Source organism: Thunnus maccoyii, chromosome 21 (assembly GCF_910596095.1).
Source record: "Thunnus maccoyii chromosome 21, fThuMac1.1, whole genome shotgun sequence".
Taxonomy (NCBI): Eukaryota; Metazoa; Chordata; class Actinopteri; order Scombriformes; family Scombridae; genus Thunnus; species Thunnus maccoyii.
The window spans coordinates 11,683,828-11,702,978 of NC_056553.1; the positions used below are offsets into that span (position 1 = coordinate 11,683,828).

Below are 19,151 nucleotides of genomic sequence, written 5' to 3' on the forward strand. Positions count from 1 at the left end.
TATAGAGCAACGAATGTCTGTCTGTCTGTATGTATGTTTGTCCTTTGCATATCTGGAGAACCGTTCATCCAATCTACTTCATACCTGGCAGGTGGATTGCTGGGGAATCAAGGAAGTGCAATGTTGATGTGTGAAGTTGTTTGGATGAGCGGTTCTCGAGAAATATATAAAAATACCTCATAAACAACTGTGCTTCTCCTTCTGCCCGGGGCGTCAACGAGCCGAAATACAGACAGCGCCACTCTGCTATTGCAACCCACATTGTGGTCAGAGGTGGGATTACATCTACAGTGTTAATGACTTGAAAAAATTTAAGAGACTTTAGCTCTACTTTGGCATGTACGTTCAAGACTTGGTGCTGGATATCTCAGGCACATTCAGAAATATATAAAAATATCTCATAAACAACTTTGCTTCTGCTTCTTCTTCTGTGTGTGGATTCAACAAGAGGAAATACAAACAGCGCCAGTCTGCCATTGCAACCCACATTGTGGTCAGAGATGGGATTACATAGTAGTGATAGGGACTACCACAGAGAATGAATTGAGGAAATTCAAAGAGTTAAGCTCTACTCTTCTAGTTTCTCATGCGTGCGGGAACTTTATATACATGTTCAAGACATAGTGCAGGATGTCTCAGGCACGTTTTGAAAGGGCACTACAGTTCATCCAATCAACTTCAACTCAACTCAAAATTATAGTCTCCAGATATTCTGTCTGTGAGGCGTTTAGGGACCATCAGTAAACTAGCATCTACCGATAGCCTGCTTGTGAGGTGTTTAGGGGACGAGTATTGAGAAATCGGTTTTGAACAGGCACTGCACTAGTAATCTTAATTACTGTATGTGTGTTCTTCAAGTAATTAACAGAGAACATGGAAAGGTAAGGTTTAAATATCTGTTTAATGATGCACAACACACTCAACACACACAGGAGTGTGTTTGGAAATATGTAGGGTTTATATACTAAAAGTGGGAACCACCACCTTTTTAATTTTGTGCCGGCATTAAAAAGGTGTGGTTTGGAGACAGGTTGACCTCCCTAACTAGTAAAATCTTTCCATTGTGAAGCCTAAAATCATTACTATATGCACATTTGGAATTGGCAGAAATGTTTCATGTGTAGAGTGACTGATGTAAAGCCATCTCACACATCACATACTGGCTGTGAATGGCAATTGTGGTCTCCATTTAAGGTACAAAGTTTTTGAATTGCATGCAATCATTTTCTTTTCATCTTTCTGGAATTCAGCACATGCTCAACAACACAGTGCATGATTTTTTCAGTTTCACATGCATTTCAGTGAGTGAATTTCATATAAGACAAAATGCAAGGCTGTGACTGAATTAGTAGTAGAAACTGTAAAAACAGCTGAGGTGGCCTGACACGATTATAGATTTTAAAACACATTTAAATGGCTCACAATCTTCTGTGAAGTGCAGATACAGTTTCTTATACTACAATCATTTCCTCTAAAAGGGAAAAAAATACATTCCAATTACCTGTTTCAAGGGTGTGACAACTTTGCACAGCAATTATAGCTAACATTATTCATGTGACACGGTACAGTAAGTATCATCTTCTTCTGCTCTATTTGTGGAAATACGGCCTACAAAGCTGTTATTATTGTAAACCACTCACATTAACTCAGTGAAACTTTCCATTGGCCTTGAAACCTCATAATTGAGCTACCTGCATGTGAGAATTACTCTGCTTATAAATTTGCCGATTCTCTGTAATAATGCCTTTGCGTGAATGAGTGGAGGGCGGTTTAGGGCTACATAATTCAGTCTGTGACGGTGAAAAGTAGTTTAATTTCTAATTCACAGATCTACATAGCAATTAAAGGTTTCTTGCATCTCTTTGTTGTTATGGAGATGTATTATGTTTCATATCAAAGCTAAATCTGATCAAAGCTCAATCAAGCTAATGTTTTGGTGGAAGAAGGCATTAACAGAGCAGCTCAAAGTAACAGCTGAACATCTCTAAGAAAGTGAAAATATAAGCCAGCTAAAAAGGAATAAAAAAAACAATTTGATCTTTTTTTTTTTAAATCTGATTAATTGGATTTATTAGATTGCCTACAAACATATGGATACAGAATGGGGACTTGAAGTAATATATACCTTGGGAATATAACTCTTTCAGGAAAGATGGTCAGTGAATATTTCTGTAATCCATCCAGTGGAACAATGACAACAGTAGGCAATGAAATATTTTCTAGAGCAGAATGGATGCTCTCACTCAACAAATTGTGCTTGAATCTTAAATATGAAGAAGTCCAAGCTACAAAGGAAAGGCAGGAAAAAATATTTTTGGGTGTATCAACATACCTATCCACAAATAGGACAATAACATCCCCCTGGTCAGCTAGACCCTCCATGGCCTCCTTCAGTAGTCTGACTTTTTGCCCTCCACCGATAGAACGGCCGACGTCGCCACCCTTCCATGCTTCTCCCGTTCCCAACACCTGCGACAGAGCACATTGTGGACAAGTTGTAGAGCCCAACATGAACTCAAAATTACCAGGAGGCAGCCCTGCAGCACTATAAAAATATCTGTCTTCACAAGTCCTTCATTTTTCTGTCTTTTTTTATTTTTTTATTTCTTAAAACCAGTCAGGAATTCAGCCAATGTTTTCCAATATGGGAGACATTTCCAAGAACTTTCCTTAAGATAGGTCATTCACTAATATCAGGAAAAAAGAGCAAGTTGGCCTGCTTTGGACAGTTGTGTTACCATATCAGCAGATGTTTTCACTCAGTGGAAGCTAGAAAAGCACATTTTAGAAACTTAAGAGCTGCCAGAACATACTTCCCCACACTATCTCACTGTTTTGTAACAACTGTGATTGAAAAAAGCACACAACTGTAGCAGGAGGGTTAGATAAGGCTGTGATTCTTGGAGTTAAAGGTAGCCTCACACTGATAATCCGCATGGGTAAGCTGCAGTACTGAGGTAAAACCTGAGTTACAGTCAAATTGTCAGGATCCTTTTCCTTCTTTGTTTACTAATGTGGTCTTTTGGGGACTTGCTGTACAGAGGCAAGTGCACATCCAGCCCAAAAAAACAATATCACCAAGCACATAGTACAATAACAGGGGATTGACAGCATTAGCTCTAATTTAGCAAGGCCTCTTGCAATGATCATCTTGAGAAAGGGCCTAAGATGGCTAGCAAAGTTGCATGTGTGTGTCTGGGGGAGTTGGAACTCAAACTGATACAGCAAGGTCACACAGAGAGGCACAGGAGCACACAAATATGGGCAGGGCACTAACTCTTGAGTTCCATGCCAAAATAACAATGCTTTTTACTGCTTGTTTTAACCACAGAGGGAAATTCTGGACCCATACTAAGGAGTGTACCAGTAAGATGGATGTATATGCAGCGTGGTGCACTTCATTGTTCTTTTAACAAGCCTAATCAATCTTGGAAAGTGTGTGTTTAAAACAACTGGCTGTTTGTGGTGTGTGTGTGTGTGTGTGTGTGTGTGTGTGTGTGTGTGTGTGTGTGTAAGGTTAGCATCGTTAGCTTGGACAAACTGCACATTTTTGGATGTAATTTTAGAATATGAGAAGAAAATCTTACCTTCACAGTGTAGTTGAAATATTTTGCAGACTGCATAAAGCGGAGAAAGCCATCTGTTTCCTCAGTTGCAACAGTTAGAACAATCAAATTTTCTGAAAAAAGAACACATTTTCACAACTTTACTTATGTGATTTATAAATTTATCACAAATTCGTTGGCTACCAAATTATAAGGACGTGGGAATACACTCTTGCAGAATTGCAAAATCTCGGTTTCCATGGAGGGAAATCCACAGAAATACGTGTAATCTTTTATGGTTATTTATATATAACTATTAAGATTCCCTCTTCTGCAAGCCAAGTCCTTTATAAACCTCAGACCTATGTCAACAAACTGGCAACTACTTGGTTTAGCAGTCTAAACCTACATCTCAAATTAGGAACATCTACTGAAGTTTTGATTTGAAGCATATTTTTAACATGGACTCAATCATTTCTATCTTCTTGGGTTTAAAGAACTCCCACAAACCTCCAGGACATTTCCAGTGGCCATGTCTGAGGTTGAGGAAGGGTTAGACCAAATACAAATTAGCACCATAGCCTCATGTGAAGCTACAGAGAGGCGGACAACACCCACTAAGTTGGTTTTCATTTGTTCCATTATGTTTTCTGTAACCAACTGGGGGACCTTGATTAGAAAGGCTGCAAGAAGGAAGTACCCGGGATCTCTAGATCTGGTTCATCAAAGTCTATTATTGCATGACGGGGGAGTACCATTGTAATTCATTTCCACTCTCCAACAGATCATTTCAAACTGTGCAAAACATTATTCTGCACTAACAGACAGACACTCCAACAAAAAAGTTAATGACACTTTAATATATTTTTATAGGACCACTTCAGTACTAATCCGGCTTTTCATGTTTCAAGAGCCAATCCCCCTCTTTAATATACAGCACTATGTTCCAATAAATTCTTGTAAATTATTTATTGCACATTGGCAAGTAGGATGGGAAGTATGAAAGAGTACATATCAGGGCTCAAAAAAGCCTTGAGAAGATCTGATTAAAAAATGCACTCTGCCCCAGATTATAGTTAAAGAGCTGACACTACACCTTTTGAGTACAAAGATTAACAGGTCTTCATTGTTTAATAATTTTTATGGAATAAAATCGCTATTCACCAAATAAAGTCACTATTGCTGCCACGAAAGGGAAAGTTGTGATTCTGGGAGGAAAACAAATATGTTGAAAAAGTCCATTGGAGAAGAAAAAATTATTTATGCTACTTCAAAATCACCCACCTCCCCTTCACACACCCACACAAACAACTATAGCACATTACAAGAAGCCTCCTTGCAGCTCTTTTCCATCCATTTCCCGTCAATGCGACTTAGCCATTCTCTCATCCCAGTCTAGCCTGTGGCCCTGTCATCATTTTAATAGCTATTCCAGTACTTCTCTGACACAGAGGTTCTGTTACAGGTTGGAAATAGTTCCCTGTCTGCCTTGAACCTAAGAGCATCGGATGACACATAGCAAAGAATTGGGGGGACATGACTTTTAAATTTAAAGCTCAGCACAGAGGGAAAGAGGCGCCTATTTCGAGCCACAGGTGTGTCCCTGTTCTTGTTCTTGGCTTGAAGATAGAATAGTGCAGGGAGGGAATGTTGTCTCCCACATCTGGGAAACACATTTTCCATGCTGCTCTGTAAAACAAGTGATTTTAATAGTTACAGTAGAGGTTTACATGCTTCCCATTTCCCCATACCAGACTATCACAGTGGCACAGTTAAATCCCAGGTTGGGTCAAGGCAATCAGGTATTCAGAAGGCAACATGTGCATGCCTTAAGAACACTTCCTCTGGGGGAAAGATGCTCCATAAATCAAACTAGACTTCTTTTTTGCTCTGTGAAGGCAATCTTGGTCCAAGTTATAGGAAAAAAGCTTTTTCTAACTAAATTTGACTTGCAAATTAAAACACAACTACTTAAGTGACTCAACCTGAATATTCATAGGGTTTATACTGTTTCTTGTCATTTAGCTAATGAGCACACATGTGCATATCATAGCCTTTTCATGCAAAATAGTGTAACAGGTCTGTAATGCATCCAGGTTTGTGAAGTACTATAAAATGATACTGTATCAGTGACACTGAGGAAAAAATAGTTAGTTGAACATTGCATTCTAGCAAGAATTTTCAGTCAGGATTTCCTTCGCGTCTCTGAAAACACTCTATTACATAATGACGTGACTCAGTTCATTCCTCTGTGCCCATAAAATGAGAATTTATCACCAGTAGCTTTGTTTTTATTTGGCCAATGAAAGCCAGTGCTAAGCTTTATGCTTTGATCTCTGTGCTGTTCAGTTTGTATGACTTTTCTATTTTAATTTCCTATGCACTGAACTATTAAGATTACTATACTTTACATTAAGCGACAGCATATGTATTGAGGAAAAACTGACTGGCCTGTAATGTCAGGGAGACATTTCCCAGCAGGAAGAAATGGATTGACAGCTCACACCAATTACCCCTCTGTGACTTTGCCCTGACCTTACAGAACCACACACTTTTCTCCCATCGTAAACATGCAGGCCACATGAGTGCATCCCAACAAGCAAGCTCCCAGTTAAGTACAGCCTAGGAGTGCAAACCACCTTTGATTTAAAAGAGATCAGACACTTTTATTTCCTACATTACAAGTGTTATTCAAACCCTTTGGCAAGTCCTTCTCGTTGCTTTTCCACAAACAATTCCCAGTGGAAAAAACTGCTCTGGAATTCACAGTGGCCTCATGTGAACTATGGCTGGAAACATTGGCTGGATGTCATGACATTGTCTCTAAATAAAATGAAAAGTTCCTGGGGAAGAATTATGGTTGGCTAGCACTACACCAAGCCAAGGCATATATCTGTTTTATATGTTATGTTAAACTGGGGTTTGTCAATAGGCACTTTAAGTCCTAAACCTAAACCTTAAGTCCAGATTTTGTTGTGCTTTCCATCATTTACCCGGTAATTTCCTTGTAATCAGTTTGGCAAAACATTTTAAATTGCATGTCAAATTATGGACTAAAGGGCTAAAACTAATCCGCCTTGCATACTTGAAGTGTTCCAATAAATTGATGTCTTTGCACAGCTACAATTTGTGTTTCCTGCTCCAAGTAGACCAATTTCACCATCGAAACCCACACCTATTTGCTTGTGCTTTTGCACATCTAAAAACAATGTGTTGAGAGATTATTACTCTTGTAGATTTAGTCTGAAACTTGATTACATGATGGATTGTCTACAGTTAATTAACCTCATGTGCAGATAACATTTCATGAGGTACGCAGATGACTTCCAATTCTGTGTTACACAGAATGATCTGATCTGATATTCAAAGTATTACCAGAACAGGCTCATACCATTTAAACGTTTTTGCTGATGTTTTCAACTGAGTGAAAAAACTCTTGCTTAATTTTCTAAGGACCAACAGGACCACAAATCTACCAGATGATCAATTCCAAGGCCAGTAAGCCAGTTGTTTGATGTTTTTTGTTTTATGTAAACACCATAATTACACTAATAATGAAGCATAGCTGAGAGACAGATGGAAACACTCAAAATGAGAGATTTTTAGTCACAATTTTGGAGTATGAGTGTCTAGTTAGAGTAAACACAGCATGTTCTCCTGTCAGTGCTGTATGAATAGCCCACAGAGAGAGAGGAATGTAGCTCATACAGCACTGCTGTAACTCTTCTCCAAGAAAGGCACTGGACGCCAAGCGGTCTTTCCCTCTCACTCTTTCTCTGTGCCACATGGGGAACAGCCGTCTAGGTAAACTTTCACACTTCGATGAGCAAAAGTTCTGACTCACTGGCTGGGGCTAAGCTTAAGTAAGCATTTCTTGCAGAACGGAAAGAGGTATCATGGGAATGTGCCCTGGCCTTGAACATGAGGATAACAGGTTCTTTCCTCTTTAACGAGACAGCCCTGGCCAGTAGACACAAACCCCTGTTCTCATTATACTGGTCATCCAAGAAAATAAACAGTATTCAACTAAAAGCTCACCAGGGGTATAAGAAATGTGTCAGAGGAAAGTGAAAGTAGTTAAGTTAGCCTGTACTTCTTTTACATCTTCATGTGAAGCCAGACACAAATAAAAAAGTGAAAGAAAAAGGGATTCTTACAACCACTTCAGACCTGATTCAGACATTCATGTAAAGATAGCACAGTGATGCTAAATTAAGCCTCTTTGACTGTAACCCAGTGTGCCATTTCTGATCCTGGAGATTTGCTTTAGGAGAAGTGCCCTCCTGAAAAGTCAACATTCACCAAAAAAAATGTGGATTTGACTTTAACTCAAGGCAGTCTGTGTTCCTTCTGCGTCTGAAATAATGAAAGGAGACACCAAAATCAGGGTACGAGATATTGTTTAAATGGAAATGGAAACGCCCACTCCGCCATTAGCAGAAAGTAGTGACGTGGGTTAGAGCCAGAGTGCTGATGCCTCCCCACCACCACAGACAGTTCACTGAAAGTGATTTCCGAGCGTACTTGCTCGCTGTACCTTGGAGCATGAAAAACTGTCCAGATATACCAAGAACGATGTCGCAGTGCTGAGAGTGTGTGAGATGTTTATAAATGCACAAGACGGAGCTTCAGGACAGACAGCCACTGGGTGCCGGGAGCTCTGGAGGAGAGATCCGGGAGCAGAGCCGGAGCTTCAGGACAAATAACACCCACGAGTCACACCAGATTCTGCTCTGATCCAGAGCTATTTACTGGCGAGAGGAGTTTATGTTTGAAACTTTGAGCAGCAGCAACAGTGAGTGCTCTGTCTGTGTGCGTCGGTTAGCACGTTTAGCAGCGCAACAGCAGCAGTGATTGCTTAGTCCGTCTCTGTGGCTACTGGCTAGGCAGGCAAGCAGGGTTTATATTGCTTTATATGTAGCTACATCATCATGCAGAAACCTATGTCAGATCACATGGGGAGAGGTTTTTAGAAGGGCTTGGGAAAATGTCATTTTGACACTAAAACCTACATACTTTGACCACAATTTGAATTTTCGGATTTGGAACACTACTCGGAAGCTACAGAATGATATAAAAACCTCAAAAACTCAAAAAATAATATACCAGCCCTTTAAACATGCTGAGTTTAACAGATTCTCCGTCATTTGCTTGTCATGGATGAGTATTGGCTCTTGAGCTGTGTCAAAACTTCAACAGTGATGCACTCTGCCAGGTTGTACAGCTGAAAGTCCTCCTTGTGTTACTCATACACCCTTTTCATCTGGGCAACAGCTCTTTCTGAATGGAAAACATTTGATGCCAGATTTTATAAAACAATGCAGTAACGGCTAAAGCATGTTTTTTGCCAAGTCTAAACAAGACATGTTGAAGTCAACATAGTTTGGCCACCAAAATTACTGTACTGATACAAGTTGAGACAGACTTTTCACCCAAGTTTCAAGTAAATGAGTTTCACACAATATTTGAAGGTGAAAAAAATGAAAAAGCAAATAAGTCAGTGGCCTGCACAGAGAATGAGCATTTTGGAGAAGCACAGACACACCCACACTCCTCATTTTGGACACTGAACAGGCTAAGTCAGTGTAGGAACAGAGCTTATCTCAGTCCGCGGGGACCTGCATAACATTCCTCAATGCTATTCAACTCCATTTAGCAAAACATGAGCGTGCAGGGGTCATTTTCTCTTCTGCTTTAAAGGTTACTGTAACCCTGACACAACTTTATGAAACTTTAAAAAAAGAAAAAGATTTTCATTACTTGGATTTATTGTTTACCTTCTTTAAAAAAAGTCAATATTCAAACGTTGCTCATATTTAATCACAGGCTGGAACATGAGGGGTGTTGATCTGACCACCAGTGCAAACGTGGATTTAATCATTTAAGTGCATCACTGTCCTAGCATATACTTACTGTATGTAGCCCTACCTTCCATTCATTTCTCAGCCATCAGCTATACATGCTAGCCAACCTACTTTTAACTTTTCCAGCTTTAGGATGCATTAGAATTTTAATGTAACCGCAAGCCGTTTTGGCACAGAAGTACCAGTTTTGATATCTAAATAGCCAGGAGCCCCTAGGCTTGCAGACATTCCTTTTCCCCTAACAAATCCCATTGTTGCTACCTAGATGAGCACTCCATGTGTTTGTAATTAACCTTAGTAACCAAATTTGAGGGATGGATACACAGGAGACTAGAAAACTGATTGTTCACAGACTGGTTAGTTGGAACGTTATTTCAGCTGCCCACAACAAAGAAAGAGTTTATTTTCAAGTGACGTTTCAAAGTCGCCATAATTGGTAAAACACACTAGTTCCATAATACACGAGTCGTGTGGTGCATCCGCAGAAAAAAAGGCTATTCAAATACAGGTCAAACCACAGGCACTTCAGCCTTAGGATGTGGCATGATGTCACTAGCATTGGGCCAGGAAACAATTTTGGAGTCTCCTCACACGTCATTTTCAAGCAAGAACAGTTTAATCATCTCACCATGCAGGAACAACTATAATGTAGAAAAAATAGCAATTGCTCCCATCTGGGGTACGTCATGCACTGCTCTTGTGAGCAGCAATAATTACAGTTAATTCAGTCATTTCTTCTGTGAGCCACAGAGTTTTGAATCTCTTGTTGTAGACAAGAACACCAGTCTCAACAGTGCACTTACTGTAGATGTTAACATTCTAAGTGTAAACAGTTTGCTTTAGTCAATTTGTTAGTTTATTTTTGTGTTTAAAATATTGTCAGTGGAAGGATGACATTCTGACCATGTGTTGTTACCTTGAAAAGGGTCTTGCTTCTCTACTTGGAAAGTGAATTCAAAATGCTCTTTAAAGATAAGTAGTGAGCTGCTCCCAAAGTGCATACTTTGGCATCTACATGCTCCTCTAAGTTAGCTAATTTATTTTAACAGGCTACAATTATTACTGATTATAAACTCAAATTGCAGGCTCAAAAAGCTAAAAATGGCTCGACTTTGAAATTATGCACCGCAATAACCCTTTTTGTCAGCGAATCAACTAATTAAAGATCCTCTCCAGACATGTAATAAGACATATAGATACTCTGCTTGGAACAATAATGTGTGTCTGATATGTTTTTTTCTGCAAAAAACTATAATTACCACTTTTAAATCCTTAAAATGACATCTACTCCTCCCTCATTAAAAATTCCAGAATCTATGAATATGCAAATATATTCATGACAGCACAGTAGTGCAGCGGCTTCTCCGGTTCCCAGTTATGGTGTAAAGAGTGTTAGGGACTTTTCTCTTAACATGGGTAAGTGTGCAGATAACACAACCAGTGCAACTAGGCCAAGAAGGTACAGCCCAACTGAACTTCTGAACATTATCAACAGCTTACCCACCTCACTTCCACCGAAGCTCAGAGTGGCACTCAGCTCAGACTGCAGCTCCTGAGGACACAATGCCCTGCGACAGCCGACTGGTGTAGCAGACTACAATGGCTCAGAGGCAAAGGGAAGCAGTGTGCACAGAAGCAGAAGAGGGGTTAGCGGGCCAGTCTGTTAGCCAAGCTAAAAATTAACGTGACCAGGCCAGCCATTCCGTCTCTCTTTCTGGTCAGCCTTCGCTCACTGAATAACAAAATAGATCTGATCCAACTGAGACTCAGCATTCATTGGGACTGTTGTGTTTTTCTCCTGATGGAAACTTGGCTAAACAGCAATGTGCTAGACTCGGCTTTTCAACTTGACGTGTTGTTACTCTTCCGTGCAGATCAGAACCAGCTGTCAGGGAAAACCCAAGGAGGTGGACTCTGTATATAATTATCTTTAAATATAAATGATTGGTTCCTTGGATTTGTGACGTAGGAAATCCTGCCTGACTGAATCCATGTTTTTGAGACTGTCCTGAGTATACTGCAGGTTCAAAGCGGAAATGCTCAGCCATGACGTTGACTGCTTATTTCACTCCTTGGAGGTGGTCTTTAAGAAATCACCTCTCTTCGTTGTTGATATAGTTGTGATGCAACCAAGAGTAAATCTTTTCTAGATAAAACATCCAAGTTTGTCCAAGACCTTGAATAAACAGATTTTTTTTCTGTAATAGTCTCATTTTCTGGCAGCCCTTATTATCTTGTTAAGAAATAATTTATTGGTATGTTGAGATAAATATTCTACACTTAGTATGTTTAATGTGTCAACAACTACGAATGCCTACAATTCAGAATGTTTGAAAAAAAACACTTGGCAATTTGAACAACATAAACCCCGCCAGCTGTATCAATACAAGATTTAGCCAACATAGCTCCTGCCAAAGATCAACAGCTGCTCAATTCCCTCATTGATACAGTCATCATTTAAATCACTTTCTAGGAGAAATAATGGAATATTTGTACCAGAAACACAGCTCTGATGACTTCGCCAAAGTTCTGTTTTCAGTACTGCTTAAAAAGGAGACTTTATGTCATGGGAACAGTCATATTGATATAAGACTGTTTTTATCTGTTTAATCGTTAGAAGAAAATACCTCAGACATAGCTGACAAAAAAGAAAAAAAAACACAGACAACACAACACAAATTTGGCTGAAAAGGAGGCACAGAACCAACCTTGTGGTAATATAGTGACAATGTTCTAAGACGTGATTAGAGGTTTGGCCTGCCAACAGGGTTTGTTAGTTTGTTAGACTGGAATTACAGGCAATCAAGAGCACCATTATACAGTATATAAGGCATGGACAACCTTAGGTGGAGTTTCCTTTTCTTCTCAATAAAATGCTGCCTGCTGACACGTCAGTGATGTCTGAGAAATGTCTTATTCTAAAGACGCCTATTCCATGGAACAGTGGGGCAGACTAGATCATACTGAGTAATGTTGTTTGTCCCGGCCTCAGGCATTCATTACAGCATATTTCCCGGTAACTGTCAGGAATACAAGTGGTTCTCAAGTAAATAATGTCTGCATATTTCCTTAAAATATATTTGGAATAAGACAGCAGTTTACCCCATTTGAGATCTCCTTTAGATCTCTTTAGCTTCTACAGTTTTCAGATACTAGCATTTTCTTGTTCAAACTGAATAGTTTACTAAGCAGCTGGGCAGAATACAATAAAAAAACTGGAGAAACATTCTTATTTTTATTACCTGATGGAAATTAATAGTAGGGGTGGTCTGCTGACACTTGTGAGTTTCACTTATTGGGATACCAATACTGTAAAATGGCCGTAAAAGCAAGTCAAGTGATCTAATCAAATTCTTTAAGCTACATTATTTGAGTGAAGGTTTATGTGCCGTGGCTTAGGCACACCACAAGAACTCCACATTAAATCCAATAGATACTCTGTCAGAACTGATGTTCACACAGTCAGTTAAAAATAAGTGAGAGGCTTCTTTCAGACAGCCAAACAGCTGGGGTCTGTGCTGCCCAAATTTTGTAACTTTCCAAAACTGACAAACCAACAGCCACATCTGCTGTCTACAGCGATCGGCCAGGTGCACATTGGTGTGAAATGTGCAGAGCTCCAAGTTCTCTCTACATTCCTATTTCTTTCCCTGTTCCTGCTCACAGCTGAATCACATCAATTGCCTCAGTTCTACAAGCTTTGTGCTCTCAGAGAGGAGTTAGAGGAGAGCTAACAGAAACATTCTCCCTACATCTGTACTCGCACAGCTGGCATTCAACAACAAAGACATTCTAGCCATGGTTTACAATCATTCATTGAATCAATACTTACCACCTTGGTACAATAACCTTAGCACTAAACTCAAAATCACTCTCCCACATCACCAGTCAGGCCAGTAAAATAATTGGATCAACCTAAACACCATTATCTGAGCTTTACACTTGGTCAATAACAAGGAAAGCCACCCTCATTACACAGGACTCCTCTCACCCCGTCCACCACTTCTTCAAGCTACTGCCATCAGGCCGTCGCTATAAGGTTCCACTTGCGAAGAGGAACACCTTTAAAATGGCCTTCATCCCCAAAGCCATTTCCACCCTAAATAAATCACACAAGGCACATACAGATATCTTCACACCTAAATTGTCTTTTTAACTGTATTGATGTTAGCAATGTATTATTACGTTTGTCTACCTTTGTCTTTGATTGAACCACTGTTACTATGTGACAGACAGTAGAATTTCTTGAATCTGAACAAAAGCCGAGAAATATGGATACGTGTATGCTATCTGTAAATGCAATATTTTTCCTTACTAACCGCTATTTCTGCTTTGTAATACTGTCACTATGACGACCAGCCTGTTGTCCCACCTAAAAGAAAAAACAGTTCAAAAAAGTATGTACCACTTGCTCTTTTTGACCTGATGGACGACATGTCATTCAACCTTGTTAAAGGATATGTGAGCCTTTGGCCTGATTGTCATGCCCTAAAGGAATCATACCAAGTCATCACTTGTTTGCGTTACTTTTTACTGTGTATTCTGTGAAAGTGAAAACTGTTTGACTGCAAACTCAGGGGGAAAAAATGACTCATGAAGTTCATATTCCACATAGTTAACACATTGTATAATAGGTGTGGTGCACTAGTGGTTCTGAAGTTATGACACTCACAGTCTCCAAAGTGACAGATAAATGGTGGAGTTTATAACCCTAGACAATACTATTTGATTCACGGTGATCATAAAATTCTTTGAGACTATTTGGTTTTGGCTAGTGAATCAAAATATCCTAGTAAGGTGTTTTCCGAAACATCTGTGCATGATGTTCCTTTGGCAATGCAAATCTATTTACAGAAATCAAATCTATTTATCTTGAAATGCCTCCACTGAACAAAAAGGAAGTGTTTCTGCCTTTCAGTCAACCATCGTAGCAAGGTGGCACAGTGCAAGGAGCGTATAATATACTTAAAACTGTCTCTGTAAATATGGAACCTGGGTAGAATAAATAAAATTAAACACAACCCAATTAAAATACTTTAATATAATCACATGTTAAGGCCATTAAATGAAATGTTTATTGCATTAAGTTTGCCACAATTGTCCACCACAGCGCTTTTTCCTTATATGATCCTTCCAAGGTTTACTAATAGGGGCTTTCAAGCAGACATTTTCACTCTTGTAAATTTTAATATGGCTACTGTGCGGAAGACACCCATTTAGTCCAATCTAAAGGACAAAATGAGCCTGTGGAGACTGAGGGCAGCTGTTGTGCACTGATAGCATACTACCTCCCCCCCGTTAAAATGCATCATTAGACAAGTACCAGATTTCCAGACTTAACTTAAACATGAGCCCACAGTATTTAAGACACCAACACAGGCACACTCAAAACCATATGTATCCACTTATGTTGTTGTCTGCAGGTTTTTACAGGGTGCCCTTTGACTGTGACAAGAGCTGTGTTTTACTGAAATGATTTTAGGGCAATTAAGAGCAATTTAGCAACAGCAACGTGTCAACAGGGAAAGGATTTTCAAACAAGTCAATAAAGATGAGGGTACTTATGCCCATACAGTACATGCATAGTATAGCTTGCTCCAATAGTTGAACACTCAACTGTAGGAGCAGGTTGTATTTGGCTCTGAGCCTTCAATTATAACAGTTTTACAACTGCTTCTCTGTTTTACATAATTGCTTGTTTGCTATTCAATTCAAATACTAATGGTTTTCTTGTGCATTCAGATGTATGGCAAAACATGGAAAATAGCCATGATTGTTTTGTGCGTTCTTTTTTTGAGATAATTTGATACAGATATGGATTCAGTTCAAGTAATGCCGAGTCCCAAAAAAGGGTAAACAAGTGAAACCATCAAACACTCGTCTCCAATTGGTTAGTTATTTCTTGCGCTGACACTTTACAGCATGACATCTGTAAATAGACAACCCGAACAGCGCGCAGCCAAACAACATGAGACAAACACAGGGTTGTGAGAAACCGCAGACGGTTCTTTTGTGTCGAGCACAATTAAGTAATTTTACGCTTCAACATAGGCTACTGTATGCTGCAATACACATTGGCTATTCGGATTGGCATACACGCAGCCACAGGCATGCAACCTGCACCTCCTGATAACATCATGCAGCCGGTAAATTAAATCTTACATCATACATACCAGACCAGCTGCACAACTAGCGTGACAGTTCTTAAAATACAGAAAATATGAGACTAAATAGTTTGATCAATAAAAGAAAAACAATCAAATATGCGGTAAAAGAAAGTACATGGGGCTCTTTTTGAGTTCGGGGCGACTCACGGAGAACAATAGGGGGAGGGGGGGTGGGGGTAGTTTTTATCGTTACTTACCTTTAGGAATAGGCGCGGGGGCTTGAGGTGTGTCAGTAGCGTAGACAGAATATGCAAACTTCACCCAGCATGAAAACACAAAACAAAACTTGAGGTACTCCATTGCTGTTGTAGTGCGTGTTCCCGGACAGAGTGCGGGGGGACTGGCTGGACTGTAACCTCACAGTCCGACAGCAGTGGTCAGAATCAGCCCTGGAGGGTCTTTTACTCTGCGCTCTCGCGATAATAAACTTTCATAAAGAAATAAAAAAAAAAAAAAATCATCCAATGAACATCAAGTTTTCTGGACGAGCAGTTGTTGAGACAGCGCTTGTTGCTCCAGGGTATATAAATACTGCAATTCAGGGAAATTAGAGCGCAACAGGCGTGGTTCCTTAATTGTAACTGCAGCTTCTTGGGTTCCCGGTGAAGAAACAGATCATAAACAGAGGCGGTGGAAGAGGAGGAAAGATAACGGTATTCACCCCTGACACAGGTTCGTCCTGCGCGAAAATGTGACTGAGCACAGCAGTATTTGAATGTACCCCCCCTCCATCTCCCTTGCCCCCCCCCCCCCGGCTGTTAAATATCCCTCCCCGGTCCCCTCCCCCTGCGCACCCAGCGCCTGTCTGAGCAACACTGCTCCCCTTCTACACCCTGCTCATAAGAGACTTTTCATTCAGGCTCATTAGCGCAAACCATGGAATAACACTGCAAACTCATACAATATGAGCCTTTATTCAATACTGAAATTATAGAGATTTTTTTTATTCATCATTCTCTCTTTTTTCAAACTACATTGACTATCCAACACAAGCAACTTGTCCCTGTTTTTAACAGCATTGAAAATGCCCCTAACAGTGAAAGAAATATTCAGATCCTTTACTTAAGTTGAAGTAGACATCTACAATGTAAAATACTCAGTTACAGTGAGGCTCAAGGATCAAAAAAACTCCATCAGGTCTAAAAAAAAAATGCATCATGTTTTTTTTTTAAGATGATCATATTTTGTGTTTAAAAAATTTAATCTACAAAATAACCATATATTTCAGATACATGTAGCAGTGTAACATTTCCCTGTGAAAGTTTAGCATTATAAAAGACTACCAGTAAAAAAAACTACCAGTAAAAACAACTCACATGAGAAGCTGGAACCAGAGAATTTTATGTGTTGTTGCTTTAAATAAACTTAAATGATCAATAAATCAATGATCAAAACTGTTCCTGATTATTTTTTTCTCTATCAACCAATCACTTCAGCTCTACTGTCCGTCATTACTCTATACAGCACATAGGCTAACCCCTCTGACCTCATATAGGCAATGACAGTATATGAAAGTCAACTGATGCTGCAGATGTTCGAGCTGCTCATACTTCCCAGCAACAGTGTGCACGCACAAGGGAAAACTGAAGAGGAAAGCAGAAAGTCAGCCATTATATCCTGTTTTAATCCACGATCGGATTGTGTCTGTGTCTCCCGGTGACTCAGCTGACCTTGAAGCCAATGCTCTGTCTCACTTGTGTCTCTTATTCCTTATTAGGAGTAGTAGACTTGCCCCCCCCCCGGCACCAACCATTCCTGTCTGGCAAACAGTTTGTATGGCAGTTGCGATGACTGCCAGTGTGCAGATTGTTTTACTTACTGACATCACTAGGCTCCGTCTCTGAATGCAGAGAGTGTAGGAGCCAAACTTTTTTTTTTTTATGAGTTAAATTACTTCTTTCCAGTAGGGCCCTGATAAACCTAGAAAATGTAGAGCCTTGCCAGAAAACCCAACATACATAGAGTACTTGACTTGGACTTTAGCTATCCCTTTTACCGTAATTCGGCATGAAGCTGACACTATAGTGAGCACTGGGCAGACATATTCATGGAAATTAGTGAGTCATGACAAAATTACCGCTTTGAATCTTGCCGTCTGCTGTTTCTCCGATAGAAACACATTAAAAACATAATCCTACCTACTGTGTGAATAGGAAAAACATGAACCTAGTTAAAATAAACATGGCTTAGCAGATTAGCAGAGGTATCAGTCCTGTTAGTTGCAATCAAAATTAGCCTTAAAAATATGCAATTAAATGGCTCAGTGACAAATATTTAAGAGGGATCTTTACCCTATGGTTTAGTGAGGGAACTCTCTGCAGCTGGAAAATATAAGGGCTTGTGGTATAGAACTTCATGCTGTATCTTGGCAGCATGTGATAGGGAATACGCTTTCTTGCTTCAAATCACTGGCTCAAGTCTGAACACCCACCAAACATTTGGAAAAGCCAGTGAAACGTCCTCTGGATTTCATTACCCCTTGGCAAAATTTCCAGAAGTTATATGAATGATTTAATATCCCAAAAGAGTCTATACTTGAAGTTGTGAGATACTGTAGAGCTTTCATGAGGCCATCCACATGTCTTTTACCTTCCTAAGGCACTACTTGCAGAAGTGTGACACGTTTTATGTGAACACGGTGGTGGCAGTAGTGCTCATGGCAAGTTTAAACTTGGTACACACGTGGTGTGGGTGAGAAAATTACATTTAATTACACAAAAATTGGCAGATACGGAATACAGAAGCTAGGAGACTGCTGTGGTAAGTAGGGTGAGGATGGAGTGGAAATCCAGGAGCTCACCAGAACAACAAGGCACACCTGCACGCAATTATCCCCACTCTATATGTGCTTGAGTATCAGAGGATGCTTAAAGACTTTGGACTGCAGTACACATGGACGCACAGCTAAATACAGCTCTTTATCAACCTGAAAATAGAGCACAGACTGTTATGAACCTTACTGCAGCACAGGTGGCGTGTTCTTGAGCCTGCTTTTTAGTTTTGGCTTATTTCAATGCCAAATAAAACACACAAGCCTCCAGCCTCTACTGTCCTTGCATTAGTAAAAGACTAAACAGTGTTACAGCTTCCTTACGACAGCAGATCATCCCCTATTTTTTTTAACTGCAGTGGAGACAAAGAGTTTATAGGCACTGTTTAAATTTAATTAAGCTGGAAGAAGAAACAGATGATTCACTGGGGATGCTGTTAAGAAGATGCCCAGTATTGAACTTAAAGCTAAAAATCCCTTTGAGGAATAAGAAAGCTCAATAAGAAAAGGGACACAAGGGAAAGTAAAGCTGCAATTGTTTCTCTATCTTTTCACTGATGACTTGCTTTAGGCAATGTCTAAGCCAAAGTCACGTTACTGTCAGTGGTTAGGACACACCTTGGATTTCTTTCTACTTTCTTCTCTATTTTTGATGTAACCCTCTGTTGGTGGTACAACCTAATGGTTTTCTAATTGCACTGCTGAGTCACATATCCTAGACACTTAGTCCCCTAAACCTTGCTTGAGAACCCACAATTGCACCATGATTGTAAGAGAATGGTTTTTATTTTTATTTCAAATGCTT

The 19,151-nt window shown here is 39.8% G+C and overlaps 1 protein-coding gene and 1 long non-coding RNA gene across 4 annotated transcripts in view; one reads left to right on the forward strand and one right to left on the reverse strand.

Annotated features, from left to right (window-relative positions):
* Window positions 1-16,275, reverse strand: part of plod2 (procollagen-lysine, 2-oxoglutarate 5-dioxygenase 2) — a 34,268-nt gene extending 17,993 nt beyond the window's left edge. For both annotated transcript variants that reach the window (XM_042398742.1, XM_042398741.1), the window contains exons 1-3: window positions 15,774-16,275; window positions 3,588-3,679; window positions 2,333-2,469 (exon numbers count right to left, since the gene is read on the reverse strand). In XM_042398742.1, the coding sequence (XP_042254676.1) occupies window positions 2,333-2,469; window positions 3,588-3,679; window positions 15,774-15,876 (332 nt within the window). In that variant the 5' untranslated portion in view covers window positions 15,877-16,275. The remainder of the gene's footprint in view (window positions 1-2,332; window positions 2,470-3,587; window positions 3,680-15,773) is intronic.
* Window positions 1-19,151, forward strand: part of LOC121887785 — a 309,423-nt gene that overhangs the window by 196,368 nt on the left and 93,904 nt on the right. The window lies entirely within an intron of this gene.